This window comes from Mustela nigripes, chromosome 4, assembly GCF_022355385.1.
Source record: "Mustela nigripes isolate SB6536 chromosome 4, MUSNIG.SB6536, whole genome shotgun sequence".
Classification (NCBI taxonomy): domain Eukaryota; kingdom Metazoa; phylum Chordata; class Mammalia; order Carnivora; family Mustelidae; genus Mustela; species Mustela nigripes.
The window spans coordinates 143,172,171-143,196,412 of record NC_081560.1 but is presented as its reverse complement, the minus strand read 5'-3'; the positions used below and the strand labels follow the sequence as shown (position 1 = coordinate 143,196,412).

The 24,242-nt window shown below is 49.8% G+C and overlaps 1 protein-coding gene across 2 annotated transcripts in view; it reads left to right on the top strand.

Moving 5' to 3' along the window:
- The window catches only part of DLG5 (discs large MAGUK scaffold protein 5), a 116,657-nt gene extending 112,154 nt beyond the window's left edge, over positions 1 to 4,503 (top strand). For both annotated transcript variants that reach the window (XM_059397892.1, XM_059397891.1), the window contains 2 exons: positions 531 to 640; positions 2,706 to 4,503. In XM_059397892.1, the coding sequence (XP_059253875.1) occupies positions 531 to 640; positions 2,706 to 2,809 (214 nt within the window). In that variant the 3' untranslated portion in view covers positions 2,810 to 4,503. The remainder of the gene's footprint in view (positions 1 to 530; positions 641 to 2,705) is intronic.
- The last annotated feature ends 19,739 nt before the right edge of the window (positions 4,504 to 24,242 follow it).

Genomic DNA, 24,242 nt, shown 5'->3' with positions numbered 1-24,242 from the left:
CAGGCAGTGCTAACTCAGGCAGTGCTAACCAGGCACAGTCCTCGTCCCCACTGGCCTTTGGCCCTATGTGGTTGCTGCCATGGTTCCCTGCATCATGACCTGGGCATCCCAGCCTTCTCTCTCCTTCTCCTGCCTCTCAGCTTAGGGCTCACATGGACACAAGCAGCTAGGTGGCCTTGGCTGGGTCCAGTCGGCCAGGAGCTAGCTTGGGACGTGGATGAGCCTTGGCTTTCCCTGAGCCCCAGCTTCTGTGCTGGTTGGGCTGACCACCGAACAGGGCCTCCATCTGTTTTGCCTTTCTGTGCTTCCAAGCTTCTGGTGCCTGCACCTAGGGGCCAGCTGCTTTCCACACACACACACTGGAGTACTCACCATTCCCCCTACCATGCAGAGCTCCCCCTGGGGCCCGCAGGCTGTCGCTGTGCTTTACGGGGGGACCCTGCTGACGGAGGCCCTGTTACTCCGGACAAAGCAAAGAGAAGGGCCTGGGGAGGTGAGACACTCAGACTGCTTCTCTGGATGTCCGACAGGGAGCAGAGAGACCCCATCTACCTGAAGGACAAGGTGACTCAGAGGCATTCCAAAGAGCAGTTTGAGACGGCTCAGAAGATCGAACAGGAGTACAGTCGGTACTTCACAGGTAGGTGCGCCTCCGGGCCGGAGAGGAAGAGCAGGCAGCGCGGACAGATGCCCCATGGTGCTGCCACGGTCCCCGGCATCGAAGCTGTCCTGCTGGCCAGTGCGGGGCAGTGAGCGGAGTGTTACAGGCTGACAAGGGAGGTCCCCCGGCCTCGTCCCCCAGGTTTTTCCCCACGCAGTGGCAGGTCTGTCTCCCAGCAGCAGTGCTGTGCGGGAGGGCTCCGGCGGTCCCGCGCAGGTGGCCTGGCGGTGATGGCTGTGGCTGGCTGGTCTTCACACTTTCTGTGAAGGGTAGTGAAGTGCAGTCCAGTGTAGCCCTGAGGTTTGGCCAAGAAAAGCTGCACTCTCGACAGCTTTGTGGTCTTTGAGGCACAGCAAACCGAAGGCAGCACGGCTCTGGCCTGTTGGCTGCCATCATGCCTTGTGGCTTCCTCCCTCTGCTAAACTCAGTCATCAGTAGGCGCTTAATCACACTGGGGTCACGGAGGCAGGAGCAGTGATTTTAATTCACTTGTGCAGACTGTTAGGATCTCGTTTCCTGCTTCTCATGCAAAAACAGTTGGCCTCAGAACCCCATCTTGGAGCTTCTACATATGCGTGTGTGAGTTTTCATTTCTAATCTGTCATAAACCAGTATTTACTCAAATGTATTAACACTTACTAGAGAAATGAAAAATTCAAAACTCTAAAACTTACAAACTTTTGACTTTTTGTTTCAACAAACATAAAGTTACTGTTAGCACTTTTTAAAAAAATTTATTTATTTTTTTAAGGTTTTATTTATTTGACAGAGATCACCAGTAGGCAGAGAGGCAGGCAGAGAGAGAGGGAGAAGCAGACTCCCCACTGAGCAGAGAGCCCGATGCGGGGCTTGATCCCAGGACCCTGGGATCATGACCTGAGCTGAAGGCAGAGGCTTAACCCACTGAGCCACCTAGGCGCCCCTTGAAAAATTTATTTTTATTATTATTATTATTTTTTTTTTTTTTAAAGTTCAGTTTTTTTTTTTTTTTAAAGATTTTATTTATTTGACAGAGAGAGATCACAGTAGGCAGAGAGGCAGGCAGAGAGAGGGGAAGGGAAGGAAGCAGGCTCCGTACTGAGCAGAGAGCCCGATGCGGGACTCGATTCCAGGACCCTGAGATCATGACCTGAGCCGAAGGCAGCAGCTCAACCCACTGAGCCACCCAGGCGCCCGAAAAATTTATTTTTTAAGAGTTTATTTGAGAGAGAGAGAGAGTGAGAGTGCACACGAGCGGGGTGAGGGGCAGAGGGAGGAGCAGGGAGCACGCTGTGGGACTCGGACCCTCTGAGCTGAAGGCAGCCACGTAACCGACTGAGCCATCCGGGTGCCCCTCTCGGCACATTTCCACAGCAGTTTCTAAGGGCTCCCTGTCTGTTCCTGTCCCTACCTTGTGGCAAGCGGCCGGGCATGTTTTGTCTACTGGCACCGTTCCGTGGGGCACACGGAGAGCCCGGGCTAGTGTCTTCAGGGCCTGTGGTGGTAAAAGCCTGCAGAGCAGGGCCGGGCCATAACTGGGGACGTGTCATCATCTTGCCTGGGAATCTTCACTGGGCTCTGGGATGCCCTGGCACACGTCTTGTTTCCTGGAGACTCCAGCTGCTGTTTGGACCGTCACAACACAAGCCCAGACTGCCTTCCAGGGTGCCGGACTCCCCTTGCAGGAGGGGGCAGACCCATCCCAGGGCGTGCAGGGTTGGGGGCGGGGGGCGTGCAGCTAATGCAAGCGGTCAAATCCTGGTCGTCCCTATTACGAGCACCCGTGAAGCCCGGCAAAATTTGACACCAGCCTTCATTTGAGCCCACGTTGTCAGTGTCTTACTGAACAGCTGAGCAGAGGGACAGATTAAAGAGCCAAAGTTATTTGTACTCAACTCTTCGTTTTCTTCCCCAATTTCTTGCTGATGGAAGAGCGTGAGGAAGGCAGGCCAAGTAGCTCTGAACAGGCAGAAAACCAGAAAGAGTAACAGATGTATTATTTTGCCTTGAACCCAGGGTCTGGCTCTGAGCTCAATGATGTGTGTCTTTGGGGGCTCTTTTGCAGGGGTCGTCCAGGGAGGAGCCCTGTCGAGCATTTGCACTCAGATCTTGGCAATGGTCAATCAGGAACAAAGTAAAGTCCTGTGGATTCCAGCCTGTCCACTGTAGAAGAAGGCCATGCTGGGGGTGGCTGTGGCTTGGCTGCCCACGCGCACGCCTGGCCCGGCTCCTGCTCAGTGGTTGCAAAGTACACGTCTATCTGTATATAAGCACGCAAGGGAAGGATCCACGCACACGGACTCCAGAAACACCTCCTCTGTAGACCGAGGGCCACAGGGGACCGGGATCTGGGCCCCAGACCGAAGACTGTGTTCCTCTCACACATGTGCTTTAAGACAAAGTAAAAAACACAGAAGACTTTTGATAGAGGGGTTCAACACCACCCTTACCTTAGCCAGCCGATCAGAGATGCTGCAGAGAACCTTTCAGATCACAAGTTTACAAGCCTTTTCTAAGTATTGGTTGTTTATGTTTACTTGAACGGCCCCGTGCTGTCGGTGCCCAGCCCTACCCCCCACCCCGTCACCCTCCCGTTTTGTTTTGGTGTTGCATTTTGTTCCTGCTTTCAGCAAAATGACTCTGGAACCTCGGCAATGGCCACGTTGCTCTGGAAGGTTCTCGTCGGTGGGACCAGAGCTTCGACAAACTTCCTGCTTCTCAGCGGCACCTCTCCTGGCAGGTCATGGTGACTGCAGGGGCTCAGACGTGGTGGCCACAGGACCAGTGCCTTTGTGGGGCTGAGGCACCAGCGGCTGTGTTCTCCCTTCCTGCACCAGGAAGGCCATTTTGGCGTCTCGCAAGCTTGTCGCTCAGGCTTTCTGTCCCCCCTTCCGTGTCCTCTCATTTCTTCTCTGTCTGCGATCGTTATGTCTGCCTTCTCCCTGGGCCATCTGGGCTCCCTGGGCTCGCCGCCACCTGTGGTTCTGGGCGGGGTATAAACCGAGGGCTGGCACATGCCACTGGGTCCTCTTTAGGTTCTGTAAATAATGACCGCTTTATCAGTGCAATTTTTGCAGGGTAATTCTTAAACTCCATAGGCTGGGGCAGGTACATCACCTCTCTCTGATAGGAAGACACTCATGTCTCAGACTTGGAACCGAGAGCTCTTAGATGAAGCATAACGAGGAGTGTCCTCGCTTTCAGACATGTAGAGAGAAGCTGGGGATCCTCTTAGTCCCGGTGACAGCACTCCCGGCAGAAATAGGACCCCATGAGGGCGTCTTTGGGGTTTTTGTTTTTGGGTTCTTGTTTTGTTTTGTTTTTTTTGCACTTCTGATGCTGGATGTCTCTGGCTGAAGATTTGATGTGGTTCCTCCTTAAACTGTGCGTCCTATTAATAATAGGTACTGTACTGGGCTCCGTGTAAGCGACACTGGGGTAGGACCTATATTTTAATACTGTTCTTAACATTTCATTTTGCTAGCAAGAAATCTTTGATTTCATTTTATTCTTTGTAATTCTAGACACTAGATTGTAGCTTAGCCAAACTGACATTTTTAAAAAAGGGATCTATTTTCTTGCACAGTTGTTCAAAGAGACACGTGTCAGTCCTCCGTGCTGCCCTTGGTCTCACAGGTACGCGCCTTCTTCTAGCTCAGACAAGTAGGACAGACGGTGGGCTGAGGCCCTCCTCAGTGCCCGAAGGCTGTTCCTGCAAGCGGCAGCCCGAGTGGGACTGTGACGGTACAGTGTGCACAGGTACTGTTCTGACAGACTGGGATTTTCTGTACTAAAACCTTACTTTGTATCAAAAGTTAAACAGACTTTAGTACAATAAATAAAGGTCAATTTCTGTAACTGGTTGTCATGGAGATAGCGGTCTTTTGGTTTTCCATCAGTTCCCCACCCCCTCGGCTCTCTTGTATTCCTAAATGTGTGAGATGGCTTTCCTCCCCTCTGTAGCAGGTAGCTGCAACTGGCTGACGTGAGATGTCCTTTCCAGCCTCATGATCCCCTGGAGCCCCTTTCCCCTGCTGCATTAGCACCTCTGACTCTAACCTCCCCTCCTAACCTCCCCTGTGTCTGTCTGTCCCCTCCATCCATCCAGCATAGTGTGGATGGTGGTGGCAGCCAGGCAGCTGATTTATGTAAGGTCCAAATCCTGCCCACGGGTGCTTATATTCAGGGTTGCAAAGAGCAAAAGGGATTTGAAGGACACAGGGATCCCCTGATGTTCTCAACCAGAGACTTGTCTGCAAGGGGGTGAGTCCCAGGTTGGGCCCCCCGAGTGAAGAAGGCCTTGCCTGGCACGGCAGCTACATTGTGATACCAAGTGTCACTCTCTACAATTCCAGGGTGGAAGGAAGCCTGGACTGGGAAGAGCCCTCTTCCTCTGCTCTTTTTGCCTAGAGGTGGTGGTGGTGGTGGGGGGGCATTGTGTTCTGGAAAAGCCCCGTGCTGCTTCGGTGACCTGGCCAATGCAGGCAGACTTGGGGTTGGTGCCTCCTTAGTCCTTTCTGGCTGAGTAAGGGTGCATTGTGCACCTGTGGCCTTGGCCTCACCTGTGGCCATGGGAGTTAGAGTGCTCTGTGGGACTGTGGTGGTGTGTGGGCTGGTGCAGCTGGCTGGGGCCCAGGGCACATTCCTCTTGCCCACGTGTGCCTGGCCATGGGGCTGCCCACACCTCCTCAACAGCCCAGGGGCAGTGCTGACCCAAGGGGGGCAGCTGCTGCAGGGACTTTGTCGCCCACCGGGCAAATGGGAATAGTCAGCTACTTGTTTAAGGAATGGTTCTTTTCAAGAGCCCAGTGAGGCCAAAACCTTAACGACTTGCACATGTGGCTTTTTGAGTGACCATTTCTTCTTGGGGGTTTTTCTGTAGTTTCCAAATTGTCTATAGGGAATGTGGTTTTCGGTTATAATTACGAGGGGGAAAAAACACTGTCTCTTAAAAATGGAGGCCAGCTAAGTTGCTGAGATCACAAATGCTCCACTGAGGGAATTACGCTCGTCTCCAAGGCTTGCCAAGACTGGGGAAGCAGGGAGGGGTGCACAGGCAGGTAGGTCTCGGCCCCAAGTTGGTGTCTGTCTTGTGCAGGCTCAGATCCTTCTGGAAAAGCAGAGGGAACTTTTGGTTCCAGCCACGAGGCCTCGGACAGATCGCACTGGTGGCCTCAGCACCCGGCCTTTGAAGGCCGTGCAGACTAGATAATCTCTAAGGCCCCTTCCCATACTGACATTTGGGATGGGGTGGCGAATGGGACTCTAGCAGAACCCCTGCTCTGGGGAGCCTTTTCAGAATCTGGAGGAGCCCCTGGGCACCTCATGCGCAGGAGTGGAAACCAAAGGGCCGGGACTAGGAGCCAAGCACTGGCCCAGAGTCTCCGGCCTGTTCTTGGCCAGAACAAAGGTGCTGGGGCAAGAAGAGAGCTGCACTGCTGCCCGCCCTGGATGGACGGAGTAGAGCACCACCTGGGTCAGATACCCAGGCCGGACAGAAATGCAAGCAACTGCAGGGCTACCCCCGAGCCGGCATATGCTCACAGGGAGCCTGCGGCCTCCATGGTCTCACAGGGAGCAGGGCTGTGAGGCTGTATCTGCCTCGGCTTGTACCTTCCTGAGTATGGTTTCTGCCCTCTGATGGCTCTCCCCTAAGTTCTCTTTGCTAGTATATGAATATATATATTCATCATATATCATATATGATCTTATCTATGTTATTATATAATATGTACTGTGTCAATTATATATGTAATTTTAACTGTGAAATGTGTCCTACATACAGAAAAGCATGTACAATGTGACTGTACATTTTAAACAGTCATAAAGTGGGCAGCGTATCCGTCCCTTGGAGGACCTCTTATGCCCAACGTGGTCAAATTCTCTACCTTTCCACCAGAGTGAGTACTGCGCTGATTTGTGGTTCAGTAATTGCCTCGCTTTCTAGTTTTTAACCCCAGTGGAGATACTGTGAAACAGTAGAGCATTGAGTTTTGACAACACCTGGCATCAAGCACAAACTGAGCTGCGTGGGGAGAGAACAGTATGGCCACTATTAGGGGTAGTCGGCCAGAAACAGCGGCGCGATCTCTGGGTCCAGGTGGACCTTAGTGTCCTGGGGGATTTACCGGAGCCCCTTCTGAGGAAGTCTGCAAGCGAGGACTGGAGTGGGTCCTGGGGGTATTGGGGCCTCCACACACCACGTCCTCACTGTCTGGTGGAAACGTGGCCAGAGGGCTTGGGCTGCTGTTTTCTGTGGGCAGGCTGACCACCGCCGTCCACTGGACTCTTCTGGAAAGTCAGAGACGCCGTCTGTGGGATGGAAGGCTGGTCTGGAGGGCAGGATGCTTGGCAGCTCACGTCAAAAGAAGCTGAGTGGAAATGAGAATGTGCACCAGGGCCTCTGGATGTTCTTCCCTTAGCTCAGCCAGCGAAGACAGGCACTGTGTGAATAGCCCTTCACGTCTCTGTCTTGAGGCCCTGCCCCAAGCAGCCTCCTTATCCATGAAGTCTGGTCGCAGCTCTCGTGCTCACGCCTCTCCTCTGCTCTCCTGAGCATTTCCTAGGGATTTTCACCATTTCTTTGGCTCTCCTCTCTGTTGATGGATCGCTGCCCCTTTTGCCACTTGTGAGGGGGGAAGGGTCAATTCATGATGGGAATTCTTTCTCCCTGGGAGAGTGACTCGGTTTACCTTCTTCTGACACTGTCTTCTAGAAAAGTCCTGGATTAAAAAAAAAGTAACAGTCTGTATGCACCAGCGTCTACGGATTGCTACCCTCAGGTCGGGAGACTGGGGAGGGAGTGCGTTGGTGCCGAGAGCCCAGATAATAAGGCCTGCGTCTGCCAACAGCTGCCATGGGGGCTTCTTCCCTCTTCTCGGAGCTTCGGTTGTTCGTGTGTCGGACATGCTGGCCTGGGTCCCTCCATTTCTGATCTGTCAGCATCATTTTGTCATTTTGCCATTCTTTCATGGAGATCCCCTCAACATTTCCTTTCAGTCCCTTCTAGGGAGTTCTCACCTTTGAGAACTCTATCATATCTTTAATTTCCAAGAACTCTTTATTTTCTGAATGACCATCTTTGTGTCATTCTGTATTTGTCTCATGGGTATGATGTTTTATCTGAAGATAGTTTTTTTCCTTTATCCTTTCTCGTAAATCTAATTTCTTCAATCCCCGCCCCCACCTTTTGTCTTGGTCTCAGAGGGTTGGACCTCTGGTGTCTCAGATTCCCCGGAGGAGTCCTTCGGGCCCTGACTAGAAGGGTTGGCCTGGCAGCATGTGCACAGCCATCGTGGGGGAAAGGCTGGCACTCTACAGTCAGCATTCAATATGGCGGCAGCACTCAGCCACTTCGTTTGTTTTCAGTGTGGCACCAATCCTCTGGTCTGTCCAGAAAGTTCTCTTACACTCTCCAAGGTGAAAACTTCCCTGACATCTGCCGAGTTGAGGGAAATGTAGGAGCCCCGAAACTTGGGTCTCTTTTGGTCTTCCTGAATTCATTTAAGCCCTCCTTTCCACCCCGAGTTCTAGAAGGAACGATGCCCCAGTTCCTTCCATTCAAAGATTCCTTGCTTTCTCAAGTTGTTTTAGGATTCAGCATGCTCAGCTCAGCTACATAACTTGCCACTGGTCCGTCTCCTGTTCACGTTCTAAAGTGATTTTGTGGTGGCTGTTCCTCTGCTCTCCCCAGGTTTCCAGATTTTTCTCTTTTTAAAAGAAATCCTTTTCCAGGACGCCTGGGTGGCTCAGTTGGTTGGACGACTGCCTTCGGCTCAGGTCATGATCCCGGAGTCCCAGGATCGAGTCCCACATCGGGCTCCCAGCTCCATGGGGAGTCTGCTTCTCTCTCTGACCTTCTCCTCGCTCATGCTCTGTCTCACTGTCTCTCTCTCTCAAATAAATAAATAAAATCTTAAAAAAAAATCCTTTTCCAATATTTATTTTGCCTTAATGAGGGTTTGATAAAGGAACAAAATTAAGCTTATGTATTATTCTGTTGTGGTTTTTGTTTTTGTTTTTGTTTTTTATCCCAGAATTAAGGCTCACACCTTTTCATGTCCTTTGCTTTATTTTTACTCTCACTGGGGGCTTGGAAGGACCTAAAACGCATACTCATTCCTTCAGTGGCCATGCCCTCTGCCAGTTGGTGTGTTCATCAGACCTCTACCAGAGAGGCAAGGCCAGTAGAAACCAGTATGATATGTGTTGAACTTCAGAAATCCGTTTCAAGCAATGGGCTTCTATGAGTGCGAGTACTGGCTCCTGGGCATAAGGTCCACAGGGCTGGGAGTTCCGCCCAAAAGTCCCGGGGCAGGTGGGGCTTCCTGGCATGGACCAACAGAGGGAAGAGTGGTCAGGTGGAACTCCACAGAGAGCTGAAGCTGGGTCCACACATGCAGTTTCTTCCCTTTTTTTCCAGTGAGGTTTCATCTGTCCAGGCCTTTCCAGGCTTCTGCTTCTAAGGTCTTTCGGCTGATTGAATCAGGCTCACCCACATTATCAAGGATACTCCCCTGCTCTTAATGTCAGCTGATTAGGGGCTTTCATGGACACGGGAAATACCTTCACAGCAATGCCTTGTGTTTGAGTAACTGGGCAAGTTGTGAAATTTAAAAAAAAAAAAAAAAAAAAAATCACTGGGGCATTTTTTTTTTAAAAAGAATTCCAGAAGCACCACTGGGTATTCAACACATACACAGGGTATGTTCTTTTTTTTTTCTTAACTTTTAAAAAATACATATTTATTTGACAGATCACAAGTAGGCAGAGGCGGGCAGAGAGAGAAGGGGAAGCAGGCTCCCTCCTAAGCGGAGAGCCCGATGAGGGGCTCGATCTCAGGACCCTGGGATCATGAAGCCGAAGGCAGAGGCTTTAACCCACTGAGCCACCCAGGCACCCCTCACAGGGGCATTTGCCAGTCATTTACTTAACCAGTTCCCCACAAATGGGCATTTGGATTAAGTTTGTTGTTGTTTATAGACTTTTTAAAAATAAGCTTAAATTTAACTTTATCTTCAAAGTAGAGTTTGTACTTCCCAGATAAATACACTCAGGTTTTAGGCAGTTGCAGGCAATTCCCTATGACCTTTTCTTACACTGTGTTACCTTTGGGATAAAAGCAGACTTTTGGTTATTTGGGAGTTGCTCTCTATCGATGCCACCCTTGCTGGGGATGTGAACCATCTAAGGTACTTAATGCGTGCCTGAGTCGACGGAAAATGGACAGAGGTTCTGAGAACTAAGTGACTGTGAGGATGTAAAGGGCCTGGCAGGACCCCCAGAGCCCACCTGCAGATGGGAGGGCTCTGTAGCACGGGGCTGGCGTCTGGTGTCCATCCAAGAATATGTACTGATAAAAAAGAAGAGAATCAGAAGGTCCTCCGAGTTCAGCAACGGTGCATGCTAGTGTTCGTTCTCTATGAAAATAAGAATAACTCTAAAATTGCACAGTATTGCTGGAAATGTCTCTTTTTTGACAAACGGCTTAAATTTTAAGATTATCTGCTAATACTTAGAATGAAGGTAATGTACGTTTCACTTTGGCGTTTGACAAGTTGACCTTTCTGTTGAAGTACAATAACTTGTTTTTATATTTCCGTGTTTGAAACCCATTATTTTGGATAACATTTTATAATTTCTAAATAAGTCCCTTTCTAAGAAATCAGTGTATTTTTTAAAATTACATTTTTAATGGCATTCTAAACAATCTGTATATGTTACAGAGGCTAGGCTAAGCCAGTCATTCTCCAAGAGGCTGCTGCTTGAGGTCATCTTCATTTGCAAGGAATATAGTTATTTAAAACCAAAAATCTCAGAGTTGAATCTGAAAGGTGTGTGTCCAAGAAAGCAGGTTCCTTATTTCAGGTCAAAGCCCAGGTAATTTGCCTTTAAGAACGCAGGGAAGGAGCCAATCAAAATGCCTACAGATGCAAAAGAACATGGAGGGACCCAACAGAACTTCTCTGGGTCTTGTGTGGGCTGCTCACTTGTTTCCCCAATAGTCCAAGGAGGAGGGCCCAGGTGCCGGGGTGGACAGGAACATGTTGGCCTCCCTGCCATAGTGGTGCTTTATTCTGTGATGGCGGGCTCGGGTTCCCATGCTGCGGCATAGAGGGCTCCTGTGATGCTCTTGACAATGGTGGTCTTCACAGGAGGTCAGGGGTTACTGCTTACCATCAAGCTACTTTACCAGCAGAAGTGGAAGCAGCAACCACTCTGCCCCAGGAGGGGAGCTCAGGACAGACGACTGCAATCCAAGTGGTGTCCATACGCATGTGTGCCCCTGGTACACTGTGGCGTGCTTGGATTTGCGGATACTTGCCAGCGCCGATCATGTTCAGAGAGGTCGCAAGCCTTCGTGGTGTCTGTCCTTAAGAAGGAACTGACCGAGTCGTCGATCTGGTCATTTACAGCTCTGCCCCACACCCTGACTGGGTCCGCATGCAGCCCTGGGTTGGATCCTTGTGTTGGCTGTCATCACGAGGTCGTTCAAGGCCTCAGGAAAGGAGCTAGCTGAGCAAGTTAAGAAATGTCTGAACGTGCCCGGACAACAGCAGCCAGCACTGTTGGTGGGTATCAAGATCAGTGTTGGGAATGCAGCCCCCAAGGGGCAGTGGACACCCAGCCTTCCCTGCTGCAGTAGCAGAGGGTAAGAAGGCCCACAGGTGGTTCCGTCAGGTACCCGAGAGGGGTTAAACTCTCAACCGAAAGATTTTCTGATGTCCCCATAGCAGCCAGTTGGTGATAAGAGCACACACCTTCACGTGCTGGGTTCAATGCTCTCGAAAGGACGCCAGGAACTTTCCTCGAAAAGGCACCGGTCACAGTGCTCAGGCTTGTTACTACATTAGCTTGCCAGGATCATCCAACATGTGGGCTCCGACGCTGAAGACATCCTCCAGGGACACTCAGTGCCTCAAGCGCGTTCAGGTAGTCAGATAGGACAACCGGGCTATGAGGGGGAAACCCAGGGATGAAAAGCAGGAGGCCCGCAGTTGGGGAGGGGTGTGTCCCCTCGTAAGCCGGTCTGTCTGAGGGCCGGCCGGAAGGGGCTTCTTGGACTCCTTGCTGTGGGTTTCCCCACTGCAGGCCTCCGGACCCCCTAGGACACAGGACGGTCCATGGCAGGAAACAACACATCAGTGCTGAGGTGGGCAGGGGCCGTAAAGGATTCCAGGGTTTCAGCGGGTGGGACAGAGAAGACCTCTCTGGGAGGATGTGATGATCTGAGCTTCCTGGAGGTGTTTCTTTGCTTTAAATGTAGAAAACATCTAAAAATGTCTACTTTTATACATGAGAAGTCTCATTTGAGGGTCATTCCACTCCTCACCCCAGGAAGAGGACATATTTTCATCAGTCTGTGGCTTCGAGAGGCAGATAGCAGCTAAACAAATGTGACATCTCCCTCCACACCATCCCGAAGGAGCACGCACCAAGTGTTCTGTTTCCTGCTTTTCCCCACAGAACCCAAAGCACCAGTGTGGCCTGTTGCTCTCTAAGGCACCCGCCGGTGTGGCCGCAAATGGGGCTGTTCCACTTGGGACCGGAAATGCAGCGTGCCCTCAGACAGGTAGCCTCGGGGCAGGCAAAGAGAAGCCGATGGGAAGTGCGCACAAGGTTCACATCCCGCCACACAGAGCCTGTTTCCCTGACAGAGAAGGCTCTGCTAAGATGCCACACAGCCCCCTGGGGAAAGGCCAGAGGTGATAGAGGTTTGGGGTGAAGGAGAAGTGTGTAAAAGGGGCGAGCCCTGAGACTGTATTAGCTACCACCGTGTCCCAGGGCGCCTGGCTGACTCAGTGGGTTAAGCTACCACCGTGTCCTGTTTCTCTTAGGCAGTTGAGAGCAGGGATGGTTTAAAAAGAAAGACAAACATTCACAGTGTTTTGTGTCAAGCCAGACTGGAGGCTCTACTTTGGCCCCACACTTTCAAATGGGGGTGCTAGGAGAAGGCTCAGCCCCTGCTTTGGGGTTTATGGGTAGCGGTTTCTGTGCTTGAAAGAGCCCTGGGTACCCCGGGGTCCTAGCGGGTGGAGGTTTTCTGCTGGCATTCAACAAGTGAGAGTGGCCGTCTTGCCTCACCCCCTCGATCCTTGCAGAATGTCCTGCGTCCCGGGTGTCGGCTCGGACCTTGAAACATCAACGGAGGAACTTGGAGAAAGGGACACCAACTGTTGTTCTTGGGTCCCAGGAAGGGAGAGAGCGTGTGATGCTGTCCAGGGAGGAAAATGGTGGGGCACTTCCCACTGGGCACGAGCGTGGAGGTTGGTGGCCCTCTAGCAAGGGTGGGGTGCTGCTTTTAGGGTGTGCTGTGGATCGTGACCTGACCTGAAAGAAGAAAAGGCGGGTCACGTGCCGTGTGTGCCTCCACGGGAACACCTACTCTGTGCCACGCATCCTGTCAGCTGCCTTTCCTAGGCTCCGGACTCGACCTTTTTTTCAGGGTTAAAATTCGTTTTTAACGGTCAGGATTTGATTGTAGCATCCTTTTATTCAAATTAAAATTAAACTAATTTTTAGGAGGTTGGCTTAATTTACCACATGTTTAATGAGAAGAGGGTGATATCCCGTCATTTTAATGCAACAGGACATACTTTGCTCTATTGAGCCAGACATGCAAAACTTAACATTGTGTACTTGGAAGCGTGTAGTTTAATTTTTCTTAGTTTAGAATATTAAACTCTAGTTGACAAATTAAGCCATCTTTTTCTTGCAAATAATAATGTAGACACACAGCAAAACACCGCAAATGGTGTTCAGCAGGGCACGAATGGAAAAGTTCGATTCCACAGTCTTTGACATTGGGAGAGGTCTGGCTGGTATCAACTTAACTGTGATTGCACTTAGCATCAGTAACAATTGTGGAAATAAAAACTGGCCACTCAGATGAGAACAAGCAAGGGCTACTTCCAGCTAGCCATAGCAAGGGAGTCAGCCCCCATCGCTTGCCTTTGGCAGAGACCCAGAGGCAGGCTGGAGCGTGGGAAGGCTGTGCGGTGGAGGAGGAAGGGCTTCAGGTGTGCGCTGATCAGTCTGTTGGTCCCAGGAAGCTGGAGGCAGGCTAACTAGCAGTGGGGCATCCTGCATGATTGGTTCGGGGTGCATATTGGGCCTTCTCTAATTGGTTTCACTAAGCTAGACGCTAGAGCAAAAATTATAGACACTGGCCGGCAGGTATCGATCAAATCTTAGTCATTTGGGGCCAACTGTTATAGGGGTTTTTTGGCTTCCTGGGCTGGTGGCTACAGATTATGTGTCCAAGCCCTGCTTTTATAAATGGCCTGGCTGTTGTCCGTGGGTATATTCAATCTCGTAATGAAATCACCAGCTATTCCGATGAGATGGTGTGACATGAGGACGCAGCATCGGCACCTGGGATGCGTTCGTACCCAAAATGTTTCACCTGGACCTCATCAAGTCATTAAATTCAGCTGCTCAGGTTATAGAACGTTTAGGGAATGGAGAGATAATCAGGCAAATCTCTGAGGAGGAGGCTTCTACAAGGCAATCACCTGGTCTCTTCAATGGCCAGCTCTAAAGTGTGTGTGGTGGGGGCAGTAGATGGATAGAAGGGACCGATTTAAATTAAAGGTGTCTTAAGAGACATATAACCAGCTCTAAGGAAAAATAAAGGTGTCTTAAGAGACCTATAACCAACTCTAAGGAAAAAAGTTGTAAGAGACATTTGAGAAACACTTGGGATCTGAATATGGATTCAGAATGAAATTCCGCGAGGGAACGGGGCGAGATGTGAGCGTGCTGGGGGCAGCAACGCAATCTTGACTCTTCAGAGGCACAGATCTGCGTGTGCAGTGTCCTTTCCTTCAAAGGGGTGCGGCAGGGTCAAGGTGAGGCAGCATGACCACGGGTTCGAGTGTTAGACCGAGAGATTGAATCATGGGTTTTCGTCACCGAAAAGCAGACTTCTCTGTTCGGACTTCTTACCCTAATGCTTGGGAAAGAGTTATTTTGACCGACCCTTAGCCCCTCTTCCTCTAAATAACCACCATCGCAGTGCGTGCCCACACCAGCAGAAGACAGACTCGTGAATTCTCCCCTTACATTTCTGCCTAAATAAAATCACAACCTCGTGGCTTGATTCTCCCCACCAATACCGTGGAGCCTCTTCGACATCAAACCCTGGGGCTCTGCCTTGTTCTTATGACTGCATGTGAAGGATTTATGGGATGAATGGACCATTATTTATTTAATGTAGACCTTTTTTACAAAAATAGTTTTTCTGCTGTTAAAAGCAGTATCTAATTCTACTGTTAAAGAGCTAAGGAGGCATGAAAGGAAATCAGACTTGTTGCCTGCCCGAAGACACATAGCCAAAAGAGAGAACCAGCCATTGAAGCCGAGTTCATGTTTCTAGAGCCCTGCACACAGCTCATAAAACCAGTGCTGCTTCTAGCATCCTCCTTTTGGGACTCATTGGTCCTTGGCCTCTCAGAGACTGATCTGTCACATGGTATATAATTTCGGGGCATTTGCTTAAGGGTCAAAATTCCTCAGCTGATTTGTATCTAGCAATGAATGGGCCACTTTAAACACTTGTCTTTGATTTTTAGTATCCTTTTTTATAAGTGGGGTTGCTCCTTCCTCACGACCAATATGGTAATGTCTTCAAAGGATGAGGAGCTGGCAGGGACCACTGCCTGGAAAGCCACACACCTCTGTCACTGCCATCCATTGAAAATGTTTCCCACACAGTGCGCGACTAACTCAAGTTTTCCGTGAGCGTGTCTGGTAGAGTCATCTGTCTGTACGTACCCTAGCTGCAAGGGAGCCCAAGAAAGCAAGTGTGGGTTTTTAGCCTAGGGAGGCAGGACCCCCTAATGTGAGGGATTTCCCAAATGGAGGGAGGCTATTCAAAAGGTGCTGGGCAGCTTCAAGCAACAAAGGTACTCCGTGAACCTGAATACCTTAAGATAAACGTGGTGCCTTCATAACATAGAATACCGTGCAGCCATTTCAGAAGCCTATTTTGCAGGACATTTGATAGCCAGGAAAAATGCTCAGAATATGTTTTATGAAAAAATGAGCAATACCATACATCGAGGATGGTGTCATTATTTTTGAAAGGATAGGCAAAAGCCTTGTGAAGTGGGTGCCTGTTGGGGTCCTCCGAGAAGCAGGTGCCAACATGGGATTAGACATACAAGAGGTTTATTGGGGCAAACGCCTGTGAAGGATAAACGGGGAGGGAGTTTGGCGTGCAGAGAAGCCTTCGGCTGGACGCAGGGAGAGCTGACACCTGTGCAGGGAGAGAGGGAAGGAAGGACAGAGGAAGCACCTCAAACTGCAGTGCAATTCTGAGAAAATCTCCACCGGACCAAAGGCCGTGAGCACATGCCGCATTTGGAAGGTGCTAGAAGAGCCTTGCATTTATTTGGCAGGAGCGGCCCTGCCGGCACGACTACCTCTGCTGTGCTCAGTCACTGCCAGGTCACAGCCCAGGGGCAGAGTAGCCTTGGTGGGGTGGGGGGGGCGGCAGTTGCCGAAAGCAATCAGTCTGGGGAGAGCTCTGCCCCCAGAGGAGTCTCCTGAAGGAGACTGGGTGATAATGTCTTCATTGATGAAATGAGAGGTGGCTTCCGAGCTGGGCTCTTTGCACACAAGAATGTAAGCAAACGATGGTCATGAAAACTGCCCCAGGGACTTGTTTGCTGCTCCTTGGAATCCCTCGTTACTGGGAAGTGCCACGCAGGCGCACAACGTACGTCAAGTACAAATATGTAGACCGCGAGTCCCCTTGTAGCCGGGATTTGGGTGGCGAGGCCAGCGCTGCCAGCCGTGGGGCCAGAGCCCACGTGGCCCCCTTGCACCAGCCGAGGAAGCCCCCGAGAAGGGACCCTCTAGGCTTCCCTGTAGAGCAGCAGCTTCTCCGCTTCCCATCACAGCTTTACCACCCAAGGGGCTCTTCTCCTCCATTTGCCACTTGTTCAGATTCAGTTTGTAACTGGGTTTCCCTGAAATTTTGCCTTCAAAGAGGATGAGGAGGTCGCCGAAAACACTGGGGCTATTTTCTTTCCTACCATCCTACGGTTTTGAGTTCCAAGTTCGGGTGCTTTAGAAAAGTGAGGGTTGGTCCTCTGGAAACCCAGCCCATTTATGTGGAGAACTTAATTTTTATGACTCTGATTGTAATTAGCTCAGATTTCAAACCCTCATACATGCTGAGGGTTTCGTCCTGTTGGGTGTTTTCCACAGTCCCCACATTTAGGTTCTGTGCATTATGAAGATCCCTAGGTAAGTCAGGGACCCTTTAGAAAAAGCCAGATCCTAAACCATCAGTACTTAAAGAAAAATGGAGACAAGATAGCCCCAGCCTCATCAGTGAGGAATAAGGACACGGAGACTTGGCCAAGCTCTCAGAGCCCTTCAGGTGCTCCTTCTGTTTTAAAGGCGTGGACTCCCTGCTCCCCGATATTAGTGTCACTGCAGGGTTAGGAGCCTCTGGAGGCTAGGGGCCGCCTCTCATCCTTTGTCAACACTTGTACCCCAGGACAGAAAGAAGTGTGAGAGAGGGAGGATCCTTGGTAAGGGTGGGTGAGTCTGGTTTCCAGGCGTCGAATGAGAGATTCTCAACTAGTTGTACAGCTCAACTGTGGGCAGCGGGAGGAGGGAGGAGCTATGGTGTCCCGAGAAAGCTGGAATAGATAACAGTAGCGGTAACAGCTTCATGGGCCTTACTATGTGCCATCCTTCCCTAAGTGCTTCCTGTATATTAACTTGCAGCATTATTTGGTGGGTACTATTATTCCCATTTACAGATGGGGAAACTGAGGCACAGAGAAGTTGAGAAACTCACAGATCGTACAGCTAATCAGACTCTGTGCCCTTAATGCCTTTCCTAGAATGCCTGCCAGGCAATTGAGAAGGTGTCCATCCCCATCCCAGACTTGGGTGACTGGCCCAGGCCTGGGAGGGGGACCCGTGTCCACAGAAGAAGGTGGGTGCACTGATCCAATAAGGCACAGAGCTTTGCTAGGGGAAAGGGGAGCCAGAGGAAAGAGGAACCCACACGGGATGTGGAGCCTGTCCTCCAACTCAGTCAGACCTGAGGAGCACCATGGGCTCTGAAGTTAGACTTAGCTGTAGGACATCCTTAGGGCAAGGACAGCTGCCTTTCTAGCCTCCTTATGCCCTACACAGAGGGCATGTGAGCGCTCGAGGCAGTGTCTGTGCTGGTTGGTTTAGGCCGTGGCTGGAAGCTTGAGACAGCCAGGCTTGCCAATGTCCACTTGAATATAAACGCAGGACCAGCGACAGGTATGGGACCGTTGATGACACCATGACTCTATGGCCTAGTAATTGTGGCTTCATCTGCGGATGGAGGGAGACATCTGGTCAGTTAGGACAAGGACACCAGTATTTAAAATGTCATCTCACAGGAGGTTCCTCAGTTCTGGGAACTCCCCAAACGTGGTGCCTTCTTCCCTCCTACCTCTCCATTCCCCATGCCGTCGAGGTAGGAATGGGAGGCCATCTATTTCCAGAGTAGACCCTGTTGACTGGAAGAGATTCCTTTTAAAGGCATCATTTAAAAAAAAAAAAAAAGCATCATTTTCAAGAAAATGTTTTTTAGACTTTAACTAGAAGGTGTAAGAACCTATTTAGCAAGAGCAACTCCATCTTGGTTAAAAGCCATTTTGTTGTTTGTGCAGTAAAACTTAAACTGACTCTGCTCCCCTCCCCCCAGAGAAACTTACTTAGAAGCCTATGTCTGGGAAACCAGTAAAATATGGTCAGCTACCCAATGTTCATAGCAGCAATGGCCACGGTCACCAAACTGTGGAAAGAACCAAGATGGCCTTCAACAGATGAATGGATAAGGAAGATGTGGTCCATATGCACTATGGAGTATTATGCCTCCATCAGAAAGGACGAATACCCAACTTTTGTAGCAACATGGATGGGACTGGAAGAGATGATGCTGAGTGAAAGAAGTCAAGCAGAGAGAGTCAATTATCATATGGTTTCACTTATTTGTGGAGCATAACAAATAGCATGGAGGACAAGGGGAGATGGAGAGGAGAAGGGAGCTGAGGGAAATTGGAAGGGGAGGTGAACCATGAGAGACTATAGACTCTGAAAAACAACCTGAAGGTTTTGATGGGGCAGGGGTGGGAGGTTGGGGGAACCAGATGGTGGGCATTAGGGAGGGCACATATTGCATGGAGCACTGGGTGTGGTGCAAAAACAATGAATACTGTTACGCTGAAAATATATATATATATCAATTAATTAATTAATTTAAAAAATATAGTCAGCTAGTTCCTACTAACAGAGCCCAGAATACAAGGCCAGGTTGGCCAGTTCCTGATAATAGGGCCCAGAATATAAGGACGAATCGGGCCAGGTGGAGACATCCAATCAGTAAGAAACACACATACTTTTTCCCTAACCACCAAAGAATGTTAACCCCACCGTTTGGGTGCCAACCTTGAGCACCAATTCTGACCAGAGTAATAGGTTAGGTCAAACAGCTACTATAGGGTAAATTGTAATTCAATTGGCCACCTGCGTGTGACCTAACATGACTACAATCTCATTGGCCACCTATATGTGGCCACACTTTTGCTCTATAAAAGGTAGCCTGTAAGATGGGGAGGGGTCGCCCTCTTCAGAGGTGGCCCTGACCGATCAGTCAGTCAATTCTTGAGCCTGTAAGCTGGGGGTGATCCCTCTCTTCAGAGATGGCCCTGACGGGTCGGTCTGACTTCTAATGCTTAGTATAGAATAGAGCTTTGCATAACTTTCACCTTGTTTCAGTCTCGTTCCCCTGACCGATCAGTCTGATTTCTAACACTTGGCATAAAATAAAGCTTTAAATAACTTTCACTTTGTCTCTGTCTCGTTTCGTTTAATAAGGGACCTAACAGAAGGGACTTTCTAGAAATAAAGACCTTTCTAGAAATAAATATAGGTGTTGCCTGGTGGACTAAGAAGTGTTTTTTAAACGTTTTCTGAACCCATCTGCAATCTTCAAGCATCCTGCTCCTTCTCTGTGTAGACAGGAGCCTGAGTTAGGATCTTTGCTTGGGGAAGATCTCCTGAGAAGCACCCCTTAGCTGTCTGTGTATACATGAACTGAATGGACAGTCTGGCCTTGTGGGGATAAGTTCTGAAAACAAATCCCCCAGCTCCCAGGGACCGGTGACTGAGTGTGCATTCCTCTGGAGAGGCAGCTTCCCTTGGAATACTGCCCAGCCCTAGTGTGCACAGCTGTGGGCCACTGCAAAGAAACGACTGCCAGGGAGGTTTTGTCATGGTGAAGAACTGGGTTGGCCCCATGGGACAGAGCAACTGAGTGTCTGCAGAATCACAGCCCCAGCTGGCGACATCAGTGGGGGATCTGAACCATCAAGAACACCATCCTATTCGTGGGCAAGAGTGTGTCTCACTGTCTGGGGTCAGCGGCCAGCCCCAACACTGCATAGGAGCAGCAGAAACAATGGCAGCAAAATAGTACGGTGGGTTCCTGATGCTTGCCTCACGGGGCCAGGGAAACAGACGGGACGGCCTCCAGGGAGTCTCAGGCAGCATAAGGAGCCCCTAAGACAGGTCCTAGACTGCCTGCTGCCCTATTCATCTAGAAGGCGGAAAGTCAGGAGGAAGTCTACATGAAAATGCCACACAATGTGCTGTCACCTTGACCCCTAGAGCAGGCCAAGTGCTGGCACGGGGTAAGACACAAGCAGGCAGATTCCCTGAGTCCCTGCGCCACCCTTTGAAGACGTTGCACACTTCAGACTACGCCAGACTCCGAGGTTGAATCCAAAGACATTTAAGGGGGACGTGATGCCTGGCTTCACATAGCTGAAGGACTATCAGAACCAGGCCCAAGGATGACACACGTTCCTAGAGGGAGGTTGTGGCTCAGTCTGGGGAAGAACTTTCTGGCTATTGCCTCTGACTCCTGTGTGATGAGGCTCTGAGATGCCAGGCAGGGTGAGGAGTGTCTTGTAGACTGTCTGGGCACAGATCCTGCCTGCCTCACCCCAGTCCCATTTCTGGCTGGGATTGCTTGTCGCAGGTCCCTGCCTACACACACAACTAGTGTGGGGAAATCCCAGAGGACAGCAGACCCCTCCCCAGATGTCCCTGCATGACTCTTTGTGGGCGGGCAGCCCCTCAGCCTGCACGTGGAGCTCTCCCACCAGCTGTCTGAGCTGCTCAGCCCCCAGGAGAGGACTGCTTCCAACAGAGAAGACCTAGGAGGAGGCCGAGTTCACATTCTCTCCAAACTGACTCTTAGCAATGTATCCGTCTTGGGAGGAGGTTGAGAACACAGCCTAGGATTGCTGATTCACACCTACTTGTTCAAAATGACAACTAACACGACTTCTTCATGAAGCCTTAGTGACACTCATCAGAACTAGAACAAACAGTAGCACAAGGGGCTGTCGGGGCCATCCCACCCAAGGCTGCCTTCTTGAGAGACTCAGAATGGCCACCGCTATCCTGGCTTCCTTCGAAAGCCTGACTAGACTGCTCATAACCTGGCTTAGGGCATGTGTATTGAGTAAGCCACTGGAGTTTTCTTCCTTGTACGAAGCATTAAGGTATTTTCTGAGTACAGAAATCTCCTCAAAGTGCCGAGATTTTTCTTTTTTTCAAGCCAAGGGAGTCAGCATTAAGAGGGTACTGCCTCCGCCGAATCACCGTGACCTTGGCCAGAGCCACCCAAGTTCTTTGAGTCTCAGTTTTCCCATCTGTAAAGATAGGACTGGGGGAAAGGGATCATGGAAGAGCCCCCTAGGAGAGCAGTCAGCCTCCTGAGGAGTCCTTGACCATGTGGAGTTTGGAGAGGAGTCTATTACCAAGCTGACTCAGGATGTCCACCCTTTGGATAAGGCAGCTGAACTTGATGAGATAGTGGCCATGCCTCTTGGCCTGGACTAGGATGCGTTGAACTGGGGTTATAGGGAAAGTTGCTCAGAGGTTGACTGGGTCTCAGAGTGTGGTCTGACCAAGCAGAGGAGGGTCTGACTGGGACACTAGAGCCTTCCTCTAGTGTCCCTTATACTTGGCTCCTGAGCAGGAGAGCAGGGCTGGCACCCCATTGCCTCCCCCCACCCAGGCCTTTCTGCAGTAGGGGCCAGGCCTTCCGGCCCCACTGGCTCATTTTCTCCTAAGGGTGGGCTGAATGAGAGTCTGATTATGAATCCTATACTTTATGATTTAGACAAAGTTTTCCAAAAACAAAACACTTCCCTGCCTAGGTTATACTGACCAGCAAAAAATTAGTTCCGACCCAGGACGTGTTTTGAGTCAAACATGTTCCTTTGAACTTATAGCTTCAATTTTTCATTCTTTTCAACACTGGATTTTTAAGTCACAGAGAAATAGGGGCTTATGGTGGGCATTCACACAGCACAGAGGAATATCGCCTGAGGAAGGAAAGTCCCCCTTCGCTCCCAGAGGCTTTCAGCACATTCCTCTCCCCGTGTGCTCTAAGGGTTTGACGGACACCTGCCCCAGTCTCTCTCTCTCATGCATGGAGTCTCCTTATGCACACGTGAAGTCTTACTCTTATGTATTGTATCCCTCGCTCTTTAAAAACAACAACAACTAAGTTTATGCGAACTCACTGCGGTAAGAGAGAACACTTGGACGATCTTAGTGCCCAAGAAAAGGAAAGTAGGAAGTTATCGGAGATTGTGAAGTTTGGGATCTAGGCTCAAGCATTTTAAGGCAGACGGGAAACCAATCAAGACTGGCAAAAGTTTCATGATATTATAGCTTAGGATGGGTAACAGCGAGGAGAGAGTCTTTAAGCGATTCTTTAAAAAAAAAAAAAAAGATATTTATTTTGGAGAGAGAAAGAGTGCAGGGGGAGGGGAAGGGCAGAGGGAGAGGAAGAGAGAATCCTCAAGCAGAACCCCGCTGAGCAGGAAGCAGATGCTGGGCTTGATCCCAGGACCCCGAGATCATGACCTGAGCGGAAATCAAGAGTCAGACATGTAACCGACGGAGCCACCCAGGTGCCCCTGAATGGTGCACAGTTTAAAGTTGTGATTAAAACTGACTTGACTTTTTTTTTTTTAACTTTATTCATCTTTCAAACTAGTAAAATAAGACGACAACAAAAACCCCTTTTGTTGTTGTGAAGGGTTCAAACAATAAAAGACCTCTGATTAAAAAAAAAAAAAAAACCGATACATGCCTCTGGTATAGAAAAAAGAAAGAATTATTATTTCATGGATTATTTTTTTGGTGACATTCCCATTCCATGTCCTAAAGCACTGTCTGGTGTTTTTACTATACCTTTTTCAGCTCCCCTCTTTGCTACCTCCTTGGAATGAATGTTCCAGTCCAGTCCACAGCCTCCAGCTCTAACCTCCGGGAGCCTGGAGCCTGAGGTACGCTCTCCCTGCTTGGAGCGCCTTGCCCTGTATGCTCTTCTGGGGCCACCTCACCCTTTATTATCTCTGTGATAGGTTCCACTCTGTTTGAACTTTTCTATAGCATTGTTATGGTTACTTTTTTAAAGGTTAGGATCTCTATATCATAGTTAAAAAATGTAGGAACAATACCTCATTTGTATAGAGATTCTTGAACCTTGAGTTATCCAAAATGGCAAAAGAAAAAAAAGGGGGGGGGGAAGAGAACGTATTACAGCAATGAAAACAGATGTTCCCGAACCCATGCACTGATGCTGAGGACACTGCATGAAAAAAACCAAACCCTTCCAGGCACTTGGGGCATATTTTGGTTCTTAGTGTAGATACGTTTTATTGTTAGTGTTTTTCAACTGCCAGGATATTAGGCTCTGGTTTGGAGAGGATTGTTTGGGGCAGATATACTAAGCCTGACACGAGGACATTGAACAGAAAAATGACTAAAGGAGAAAGAGCAGTCCAGGTGACCTGGTCTAGCATGACTGGTGGGGGCTCCTGTCACTTCTCCAAGCAAGGCTGCCTTTCTGATGTCTCATGTGAGGGTGTGCTGGTGGGGAAAGCAGGACGGGGCAGTGGCACTCTGGAGCCCTGTTGGTCAGTGAGCACGCTTGACTGACACTCTTTGTTCTAACCATGAATTCATGATAATTTAGGGCTTACGATGCACCAGATCCCTATGTGTATTATTTGTATCCTCACAGTGACCTAGAAAAAATCTTACTCTCATTCAATAAATGAGGAAGCCCAGGATGGAAATAGAAATAACTTGGCCCTCGATGATCTGACTAGGAAGTGCTAAAGCTGGGATTTGAAGCTATGGGGGGGCTCATCTGCTTTACACATAGACAGGTATGTGTACCAGCACTGTACTTTGCAAGAAGAAGAAACAGCAAAGATGTCTCCTTCCTGAAACAGGGAGTGGGGGTTTGTGGGGTTTGTGGTGGGCTCCCTTGTGTCTGGTAGGCTCCCATTTAGGACCTAGCCGAGGCAGAGGCCTGAGGGACCCTGCGCTCAGGCAGTGTAGTGACAATCGCAGACCTCGTAGCCCAGTCCATCGCGGGGAGCTGTGGGGAGATAAGGGGAGAACGTGGTTTTAATCTCAGGAGCTTTTAGTTCAGCTGTGGAAACAAAGGACTCAAAACAAGGAGGACGGAATCCTTGGTTATTTATTTGATACTCCTTTTGTTTGG